At 41.5% G+C, this 11,301-nt stretch overlaps 1 protein-coding gene across 1 annotated transcript in view; it reads left to right on the forward strand.

Moving 5' to 3' along the window:
* USP34 (ubiquitin specific peptidase 34) overlaps positions 1-10,926 on the forward strand; it is a 106,063-nt gene extending 95,137 nt beyond the window's left edge. The window contains exons 71-80 of the mRNA XM_075267582.1: positions 277-403; positions 498-605; positions 759-863; positions 2,069-2,193; positions 2,621-2,744; positions 3,999-4,078; positions 4,261-4,401; positions 4,491-4,634; positions 5,553-5,712; positions 9,554-10,926. Coding sequence (XP_075123683.1) covers positions 277-403; positions 498-605; positions 759-863; positions 2,069-2,193; positions 2,621-2,744; positions 3,999-4,078; positions 4,261-4,401; positions 4,491-4,634; positions 5,553-5,712; positions 9,554-10,167 — 1,728 coding nt within the window. The 3' untranslated portion in view covers positions 10,168-10,926. The remainder of the gene's footprint in view (positions 1-276; positions 404-497; positions 606-758; positions 864-2,068; positions 2,194-2,620; positions 2,745-3,998; positions 4,079-4,260; positions 4,402-4,490; positions 4,635-5,552; positions 5,713-9,553) is intronic.
* Positions 10,927-11,301: the final 375 nt, after the last annotated feature.

The following is an 11,301-nucleotide window of genomic DNA, read 5'->3' on the forward strand; positions in this document are numbered from 1 at the left end:
ACCTTCCCTGCCTTCTCTCTGGGAGCTCCGGCTGAAGTTACAGTCGGCTCCCTGTTTCAGCAGCTGCACAATCTTGTGCAGCTGCTGTGTTCTCCTTGGACATATCAGTATGTCCTGTCATAACAAGGCAACCATCTTCTGTATGTGTAAAGTCTCTGGGTGGTCTGGAAGTTGGAACAATACATAAATTTTCATTGACACAAATGACATGGTAATACTGTTCATATAGTAATACTGTAGTGCTTGATTGATTTCCTATGAAACTTTTTGTTGCAGTCCTTTAATACATTGCATATGATGTACCATGAAGCTACAGCATGCCATGTAACCGGGGACTTAGTGGAACTTTTATCCATTTTCCTGTCTGTCCTTAAGTCCACACGTCCTTATCTTCAGAGGAAAGGTAGTAGTACCATGTGATACTGTAGACTTGTAGTATTGTACAGGATGTTACTGTGTATGTGTTAATTCTGAACTATGCCTTCATATATCCACAGATGTGAAGCAGGCGCTCATCCAATGGCAAGAAAGAATTGAATTTGCTCACAAGCTCCTAACCCTGTTAAATTCTTACAGTCCGCCAGAGCTTAGAAATGCCTGCATAGGTAATGTACTTTATATCATTGTCGTGAATCCCTTCCTGTCGCGGCACTTTGTATTAAATTGCCCTTCTGGCAAAACTGTAAATCTGATCTGAATCGCTACCTTCTGTCCTGAGGGGAATTTTGGAATAATAACAATGTTGCTTCTGTTTGCAGATGTCCTAAAAGAACTTGTGCTTTTGAGTCCTCATGATTTTTTGCACACGTTGGTTCCATTTCTACAGCACAACCATTGTACATACCATCATAGCAATATCCCAAGTAAGTAGCTGTTATTGGCTTCATTTCCCAAGTGATACTTTTCTCTCCATGTCGTGTTTGTTATATCTAGAGCAGCGTGAACAGCTAAGGTAGTGTTATCAAGACCAAGAGCAACTGTAGGGATTAAGTGACCCCTATATCCTCAAAGCAAAAAAAAAAATGTCACTATTGGCCAGTGGTTTAAAACACAAACCCGGAAAACCTCCTTCATGTAGGTAAGACTGGAGTGCAGCAATGTACAGAATACTGGGGTAAGTGTCCGATAGCTGCTGGAACCTCAATGTTCCCCTAAATTCTCCATGTGACTGGAGTGCTGGTGTGCAAGCTCGGCCACTGCTGCATTCTCAGAAATCTCCAGCACTCCCATAGAAGTGAGGGAAGCTTTCAGGGAAACTTTTGGGCTTCATCCCCCTCACCAGTCTGACCCCTTAAAAATTTGACACTTATCCCCTATCCTGTGGTTCAGGGTTAGTGTAATTTTTAGCAAAAACCCTTTAACTTCAACTTCCATAGCCAATAGATATGTTTTGCCCTTGCCCATCAAATTCCAGGTACGGTGTGAAATTATAGTGATATTACTCTGTACCTGGAAGGCAGTTTGGATATGATTATAGTGTATGATGGAAACGCCCTGGTGTGGTCTGGATGTATGTGAGGGACTGGTTCATTGTGGATTGTATATACTTGACATGAAGCTTAATGGGGTAAAAGGAATTTATTTTTATTTTTCTGTTATCTACCCTTTATAATATAAGGAAATTTCAGTTTTAGGGGATGTTCACATGTGAGTGTCTGTTTTTCTCATCCATTATAGGATAAAAGCAATGGACTTTTATGGCGAAAAAGTGATGGACACAGACGCTGGCTCCTCCCTCTGCGTCCATTCCCCTTTGACTCTAATATAAACGTCATAATGGAAGATTTCTTCTGTCATGTTGTTTTACTTTTGTAGAAGAATACTTGGAAGAAAAAGACTTCCGTCAGAAAAGTAAAACACCTGACTGAAGACCACTCCATCATGATTTGTACATGAGTGAATGCAGACGCCAGGCGGAGGGGGCTCGGGCTGCATTCTGCAATTATTGGACATTGCTTCCATCCTACGACATTAACCACAGCAGTGTGAACCTTCCCTTATTTATTTGAGGGAAACTGTTTGCTTTTGTAAAACAAATATATACTTTTTTTTTTTTGTTTGTTTTCAGTGTCCCTTGGTCCTTACTTCCCATGTCGAGAAAATATGAAACTTATTGGAGGGAAAAGCAATATCCGTCCTCCCCGCCCAGAACTCAATATGTGCCTCTTGCCCACGATGGTTGAATCCAGCAAGGTTGGTGAACAGTCAGAACATTTGATCTCCTTTCAGGTTTTATTTGTTGTTCTGTCATGGTGCAGAATACTTCAGAGGAGGTTTTAGTTTTAAAGAAATTATTTGCTGGATAGGCAACGCTGTTTTATTATATGATCTATTTCAGTTCCTCACCATTTAGTTTACTTGGATTTAATGAACAGAATCTTTTGCTTCCCATTTGCTTGCAGTAGCTGAAAACCTGTCCTGCTGCCTTCTAGTGACAGAGGACTTGTATACAATGAACACAATCTGTAATTTTGTCATATACATTGTAGACTATATTATGGCTGCCTCCTGTGTGTAATGGTGTTCTGTTCCACGTAGAGCTAGTTGAGTCAGTTATTGCGTTTCCTTATGATTATTGTATAGTTTGTGTTAATATTCTTTTGTATGGTTTCTTTTTTAGGGTAAAGATGAAATTTATGACCGCATGCTGCTGGACTACCTGTCTTCATATCACCAGTTTATCCATCTCCTCTGCCGTGTGGCAATTAATTGTGAAAAGTTTACTGAAGCTCTGATAAAACTCAGTACGTTTTACTTGTGTGTTTTTTAGACTGACGGTTGGGGAAGCTTTCAGATGTGAGAAACAGATTCTACATTTTTTAACTGGAAAAACTCTATTCGGCTACGGGGGGGCTGAGTTGCAAGGAGAGGTGCAGTTTAGGGAGCATAAGACAGACCCTTTGTTCCTTCTCTTATAACATCTTTGTATTTCATATGATATACTGTCATGTCATGTGACTGGGAAAGTACAACAGTGAAATATTATGTACCACATTACACTGAGCACATATTTCCTTACAAACATAGCCTCGGTATAAACGCTCTGCTTACGCTAGGTCCGAGCACTCCGTCCGCTTTAAATCATCAGAGACTAAAGTCCTGCAAGGAGGCAGAAACCCGCAGACTCCATTATAGTCTAGTTTCTGCATGTAACTGCTTTTGAAGCAAATAAGGTTTCCATCTTTCAGGTCCCCAAAGGACAGAAACCTGAACACTAGTGTGAACCTAGCATTAGTTTGAAGTTCTCCATCATTGTTGTACCCCCACTTTGACCTTGGCATCATGCCGTCATTGGTGTCTTCTTGCCCCATCCAGGTCTTCTCATTAACTCTCGCCTAAGATTTCTAGGGTCAGGGGATAATCGTACACATCAGGGAGAGTGTGTGCCTACATAGGCAGTACGGAGACTTACAAGTCATTCCTGCTCTGCTAGGGATTCTGGGTAAAAAATATGCAAATCTATTCTCCAGGATGTAATTAGGAGAATAGTGCACTCTGTATGCTGCCCTCTAGAGGGCAGCCTCCTTAACATCATGCATTTAATTGCCAAATTAGTATTTCTATTCCAAAAGGAACAGATTCCCAGCTATGGACAGTGCTGTTTCGGTCTTTTGGACCTCCTCAGCATAGCGCAGGGATACTGATTTGGCAGAGTGAGAGACTATAGACCAGGGTCAGGGGATAATCGTACACATTGGGGAGAGTGTGTGCCTACATAGGCAGTACGCCCTTTAGAGGGCGGCATACAGAGGCACTGTTCTGCTAATTACATCCTGGAGAATAGATTTGCATATTTTTTACTAAGATTTCTAGACATTCACCATTTTGATGTTTTGCAGTTAGCTCTCCGAGCAGGTTTTTTTTGCGCCGCTAACATTTTTGAGGCTTGCTTATGATACATTATTGTGGCAATTACACATGTCGACCAGTGAGCCATCAAAAATTAACCCTTTACACCAGGAACACACTTAACGTTAACTTGTGTTCCTTTTTTGCAGGCGTCCTGATTGCATATGAAGGGCTTTCCTTGCACCTTGCATTGTTTCCAAAACTTTGGACTGAGTTATGCCAAACACAGGTATGTCATGCGCTGTTACACTATGTCAGTGCAAGCCGTACAGGATCTACCGCAGAGGTCTCTAATGCATACAGTGCAGCTATTTTCATGAGACAACCTCATTAAATAAGTTTGGCAATAATATTGGTCTGATGTAAATAAAAAAATTTTTTTAACCTTCTTCTTTTCTCCTGGAAAATTAGTCTCCACTGGCAAAAAATTGTATCAAGCTGCTTTGTGAGGATCCAGTTTTCACTGAATATATTAAAAGTATTTTAATGGATGAGCGGATGTTCCTGAATAATAACGTGGTCTATACATTCCTGACCCATTTTCTAGTAAAGGTATGCATTTCCTTTAAACTTTTGGCTTGGGATGCAAAGGCAGATTGGGATTTTACAAGGTTTGTTTTATATGGTTCTTGCATTTCCAGGTTCAAAGCCAGGTCTTTTCTGAAACCAATTGTACGAGTCTCATTAACACCATAATCACACACGTCATCAATCAGTATCAGAATGTCGAGTCCGATTTCATCAGCAGAATTGAAATTTCCAAAGCAAGCAGCACTTTAAATGGGGTAAGAGAGCAGCCATTCATGTTCTATCTACAGTATTCTTGTTAAAAGTCACATGTAATTTATTTTTTAATCTACATGGTCTCTTCTATAAAGAGTACATACAAGTTTGCAGCTCCCCCCCCCCTTCTTTCTAATATGCTAAATGTGTTGCAAATCATTCTGTACTAGCCTTGAGCCAGTGACCTGATAAAAATGCCTTGTCAATGAGGATTACGAAACATGACTGATTGATTGAAATGAGTCCTACTTGTCATGTAAAGTCATTAAAGATTGTCAGCCTAAACCACATTTTTATATAGATGACCTATCCAGTCGGTATCTGATTAGTGAGCGGGGGTTTCCTGTAGAGGGGTTTGGGGGGTGCTGTAAAGTGGGCCGGGGTCGCAGGGGGGCCAGGTTATGGGGGGGTGGGGGTGGAAAGGGGGCCGGGGTCTCGAAGCATTCTCCATTCCCTTTGGTGAATGCTTCAGTTCTGCATACTTACAATATAACTGTGTACAGACTTTCCTTAGCAACAGCTCATTTAGAGTTGCGAAGGGAAATGTTACAGTCTGTTTTATAATTAAAAGGAAGTTACATAGCTTAATAAAGTGTATTCCAAAAATGGTGACCAAACACCCCGACACAATAGCAAAAAAAAAAAAAAAAAAGGGAGTTACACTTTAAGTACATTGTGCCTTACTCTGCCTTGGATGTCTTTACATGACATGGTATTCAAAAGCACATAGTACTTGAGAATGCTTTGTAGAGCCCAGCAAGATTTCTGTAAGTACTCTACTGCTTTTATGGGGAATTCCAGAGAACCCCTTTAAATTAAACATGAAAATGTCGCTTTTTTGTGTGTTGTCCATCCAACATGGTATTGTTATGTATAAAGAAGTGGATATTTATGTCCTTTTACCATCTCTTCTGTTTTAGGATCTTCGAGCACTGATTCTACTCCTTTCAGTTCACACTCCAAAACAGCTGAACGCAGCCTTTATACCAACTCTACAGGATCTTCTGAGCAAATGCAGGGCCTGCCAGCAGCAAAGAAATTCCTTACAAGATCAGGAATCTAAAGATGGTAAAGCTAAAGGTGTGTCCTTTATAGGGACTTATCACTTACACACAAACACATGCACTCGTATTAGATGCGCTATGTAAGTGAATGCAGGAACCCATGCGGGTTATTGCCTGATCCACAATATACATACATCTGCTGAGGAAAATAAAAGGGGATTCATTTCAACATTTCATCAAAATTTATTATGGATTTACTGCAGATTTCTCAGCAACAAACCTGTAATGTATACAGCGGAGGAGATTTCTCAAGCTTTGCACTTGTATCACCAGTTCTCATCTCAGCCTTGGAGTGAGATGTACAGTCCTATGAAAAAGTTTGGGCACCCCTATTAAACTTAATCATTTTTAGTTCTAAATATTTTGGTGTTTGCAGCAGCCATTTCAGTTGGATATATCTAATAACTGATGGACACAGTAATATTTCAGGATTGAAATGAGGTTTATTGTACTAACAGAAAATGTGCACTATGCATTAAACCAAAATTTGACCAGTGCAAAAGTATGGGCACCTCAACAGAAAAGTGACATTAATATTTAGTAGATCCTCCTTTTGCCTCTAGTCGCTTCCTGTAGCTTTTAATCAGTTCCTGGATCCTGGATGAAGGTATTTAGGACCAGTCCTCTTTACAAAACAATTCAAGTTCAGTTCAGTTTGATGGTCGCTGTGCATGGACAGCCCGCTCTCAAATGATCTGAAAACAAAGATTGTTCAACATAGTTGTTCAGGGGAAGGATACAAAAAGTTGTCTCAGAGATTTAACCTGTCAGTTTCCACTGTAAGGAACATAGTAAGGAAATGGAAGACCACAGGGACAGTTCTTGTTAAGCCCAGAAGGGGCAGGCCATGAAAAATATCAGAATGGCAGAGAAGAAGAATGGTGAGAACAGTCAAGGACAATCCACAGACCACCTCCAAAGAGCTGCAGCATCATCTTGCTGCAGATGGTGTCACTGTGCATCGGTCAACAATACAGCGCACTTTGCACAAGGAGAAGCTGTATGGGAGAGTGATGAGAAAGAAGCCGTTTCTGCAAGCACACCACAAACAGAGTCACCTGAGGTATGCAAAAGCACATTTGGACAAGCCAGCTTCATTTTGGAAGAAGGTCCTGTGGACTGATGAAACAAAGATTGAGTTGTCTGGTCATACAAAAAGGCCTTATGCATGGCGTCCAAAAAAAACAGCATTCCAAGAAAAACACATGCTACCCACTGTAAAATTTGGTGGAGGTTCCATCATGCTTTGCGGCCGTGTGGCCAATGCCGGCACCGGGAATCTTGTTAAAGTTGAGGGTCGCATGGATTCCACTCAGTATCAGCAGATTCTTGAGAATAATGTTCAAGAATCAGTGACGAAGTTGAAATTATACCGGGGATGGATATTTCAGCAAGACAATGATCCAAAACACGGCTCCAAATCGACTCAGGCATTCATGCAGAGGAACAATTACAATGTTCTGGAATGGCCATCCCAGTCCCCAGACCTGAATATCATTGAACATCTGTGGGATGATTTGAAGCGGGCTGTCCATGCTCGGCGACCATCAAACTTAACTGAACTTGAATTGTTTTGTAAAGAGGAATTGTCCAAAATCCCTTCATCCAGGAGCTGATTAAAAGCTACAGGTCTAGAGCGACTAGAAGCAAAAGGAGGATGTACTAAATATTAATGTCACTTTTCTGTTGAGGTGCCCGTACTTTTGCACCGGTCAAATTTTGGTTTAATGCATATTGCACATTTTCTGTTAGTACAATAAACTTCATGTCAATCCTGAAATATTACTGTGTCCATCAGTTATTAGATATATCAAACTGAAATGGCTGCTGCAAACACCAAAATATTTAGAACTAAAAATGATTAATATTAATAGGGGTGACTAAACTTTTTCATAGGACTGTATGTCATGTATTAAGAGGCGCTCTCTTAGTAACACTTTTTTGGCCTTTCATTAACACAGACTCAAATCTATGTTTTCTAGGCGGCCATTTTTTGGTGTAAATTATTGTAAAATTGGCAGAACCCCTCCTGTGGTTCCATACACTTTTTAGTATAGTAGTGCAACGTCGTAACAGAGCGAAACTGTAATAAGTCACCATTAGAGATGAGCGAACAGTGTTCTATCGAACACATGTTCGATCGGATATCAGGGTGTTCGCCATGTTCGAATCGAACACCGCGTGGTAAAGTGCGCCAAAATTCGATTCCCCTCCCACCTTCCCTGGCGCCTTTTTTGCACCAATAACAGCGCAGGGGAGGTGGGACAGGAACTACGACACTGGGGGCATTGAAAAAAATTGGAAAAAGTCATTGGCTGCCGAAATCAGGTGACCTCCATTTTAGACGAATAGTGGATTTCAAATCCGGGTCATATGAGAATGTGAACTTTGTGACTATGAGACAGGGATAGCTGTACAGGCAGGGATAGCTAGGGATAACCTTTATTTAGGGGGGAATGTTATTAAAAATAACTTTTTGGGGCTCTATCGGGTGTGTAATTGTGATTTTTGTGAGATAAACTTTTTCCCATAGGGATGCATTGGCCAGCGCTGATTGGCCGAATTCCGTACTCTGGCCAATCAGTGCTGGCCAATGCATTCTATTAGCTTGATGAAGCAGAGTGTGCACAAGGGTTCAAGCGCACCCTCGGCTCTGATGTAGGAGAGCCGAGGGTGCACTTGAACCCTTGTGCACCCTCGGCTCTGCTACATCAGAGCCGAGGGTGCGCTTGAACCCTTGTGCACACTCTGCTTCATCAAGCTAATAGAATGCATTGGCCAGCGCTGATTGGCCAGAGTACGGAATTCGGCCAATCAGCGCTGGCTCTGCTGGAGGAGGCGGAGTCTAAGATCGCTCCACACCAGTCTCCATTCAGGTCTGACCTTAGACTCCGCCTCCTCCAGCAGAGCCAGCGCTGATTGGCCGAATTCCGTACTCTGGCCAATCAGCACTGGCTAATGCATTGTATTGGCGTGATGAAGCAGTGCTGAATGTGTGTGCTTAGCACACACATTCAGCTCTACTTCATCGGGCTAATAGAATGCATTGGCCAATCAGCGCTGGCCAATGCATTCTATTAGCGTGAACTGAGTTTGCACAGGGGTTCTAGTGCACCCTCGGCTCTGCTACATCAGATTGCTACATCTGATGTAGCAGTGCCGAGTGTGCATCAGATGTGTAGTTGAGCAAAACTGACTCAGCACTGCTAAGTCTGCATTCGCATAGGAATGCATTGGCCAGCCTTCGGCCAATCAGCGCTGGCTCTGCCGGAGGAGGCGGAGTCTAAGGTCGGACCTGAATGGAGACTGGTGTGGAGCGATCTTAGACTCCGCCTCCTCCAGCAGAGCCAGCGCTGATTGGCCAGAGTACGGAACTCGACCAATCAGCACTGGCCAATGCATTTCTATGGGGAAAAGTTAGCTTGCGAAAATCGCAAACTGACAGGGATTTCCATGAAATAAAGTGACTTTTATGCCCCCAGACATGCTTCCCCTGCTGTCCCAGTGTCATTCCAGGGTGTTGGTATCATTTCCTGGGGTGTCATAGTGGACTTGGTGACCCTCCAGACACGAATTTGGGTTTCCCCCTTAACGAGTTTATGTTCCCCATAGACTATAATGGGGTTCGAAACCCATTCGAACACTCGAACAGTGAGCGGCTGTTCGAATCGAATTTCGAACCTCGAACATTTTAGTGTTCGCTCATCTCTAGTCACTATTTTTTATGCAAGAAGTGTAGACACGTAGTTCCAAGTTAAAATACCCTAGTTATCAGGAATGGCCGTAATCCAGTAGAGGTTTGGAAATGCATTGTTATATGAACATATTTCACATGAAATATATATTTCTGTGCTTAGATGATGAAGGCGCGACACCAGTAAAACGGAGGCGGGTAAGCAGTGAGGAGGATCACATGGTAGACAGCTGCATAGGTGACCTGAAAAATGATTGTGAGGCGTCCACACCGACAAGCACATCTGACAATGAGACAAGAGACTCTTCCATCATTGATCCAGGAACAGAACAAGATCCTCCATCCCCCTCTCCTCTGACTGCGAAGGAATACAGAATAGAGGTGTCCTCGTCCTTTACAGAAGATATACTGTTGCCTGCGCGGCCGCAACCATCAGATGAGCAGCCCGGCAGTAGTGTTAAGTATGAAGACGGGAAAGAAATGAAAGAAATCCAGAGTCTGAAGGAGACTAGTGTAATGGATGAAGATAATGAGCTCCCTTCCACTTCCATATCTGCTGTGTTGGCTGACTTGGCAGACTTGCGGGGATGCGATGGTCAGCCGTCACCCACACAGGACAGTCAGGAGCTCAGCCTGTCACTAAATTGTGAGCATTCCAGGGGACTTTTTAGTCATATACAACAAAATGACATTTTAGATACCCTGTGCAGGACCATCGAGTCCACAATTCTCGTGGTCTCAAGGATATCAGGAAAAGAAAACAAAGCTGCTTCTTGACATTGGTTGTAGCATGTCTGCTTTTAAGTCTTTATTTTTTTTAAAGCTGTTTGTATACATTTTTGCAGGTTTTTTTCCTGTTTTTGTTTTTTCTTTTTTTCTTTTTTTGTGCTTCAGTTTGTCAAGTGCTTTCTGCTTGGATGGCAAGATAGATTTATATGCTTTATTCTTGGTCAGGCAGAAGTCAAGAAACAAAAGTTTGCATCTGCAGTACACTTTGTAAAGGCCAATCATAATGGTTATGTTTTATGTAATTCAGGTTCGCTGTAGTGGCTTTCATTCAATGGCCGCTTGAAATAATAGGGGGGCCCCTAACCCAATATGATGTAATTTAAACTTGTCATTTTTACCGTGTATAATATGGTGTCCTCTGTGCCAGTTTTGTACCTTATAATAGAGGCAGTTGCCTCAAATCTCTGTGGTTCTTATTATCAAAAATTACGTTTACTTGTACTAAACCACAAGAAATTTGATTCTGTAAAGAATCCTCTCTAGCTGTGGCCTGGCAGTATATATGGTGCTTTATTTAACAGAATACCTGTGATGGAAATAAAGCACATTTGATGTAAAGAAAACCAAGAAGACAAAAAAACAAAAATAATTGTTTTATTTTATTGATATGATTGATCGCTATTCTGTGCACTTCATTAAACTAATTGTGACGACTTTTCATTTTTGTGTATATTGGCCTCTTTCAGCATCCACGTGAATACGTCTTGGCTCAAGATGGACTTTCTTTCACGAGGCTCTTTACGTTTACATAGGTTACTTTTTTTTTTATTACGCTTGTTTTGTTTTTCAGAAAATGTTAATTTGCTGGATTAAAGGCAAAAATAGCTCCCAAATCCAGCAAGTGTAAGACACAGAAGGAAAGAGAAGGTTGCACTTTGTTTTAAAATATAGTTTGTAAAAAAAAAAAAAAAAAAAAAAGATTGAACAGTTTAGAGCAATGTTACAGAACTACCTATTTTATCAGATGGTTCATCCTGGAGAATATAAATGTGATATTAATAAAAAAACAAAACAAAAAAAACCTCTTATTTCAGACATTCAATGAGTCCACAAAATACAGAATCTCATATTGTTCCCTTAAAGGGGTTGTCCCATATCCTGTCCCTAGTCATCTTCCGGTGC

This window comes from Leptodactylus fuscus, chromosome 3 (assembly GCF_031893055.1).
Source record: "Leptodactylus fuscus isolate aLepFus1 chromosome 3, aLepFus1.hap2, whole genome shotgun sequence".
NCBI lineage: Eukaryota > Metazoa > Chordata > Amphibia > Anura > Leptodactylidae > Leptodactylus > Leptodactylus fuscus.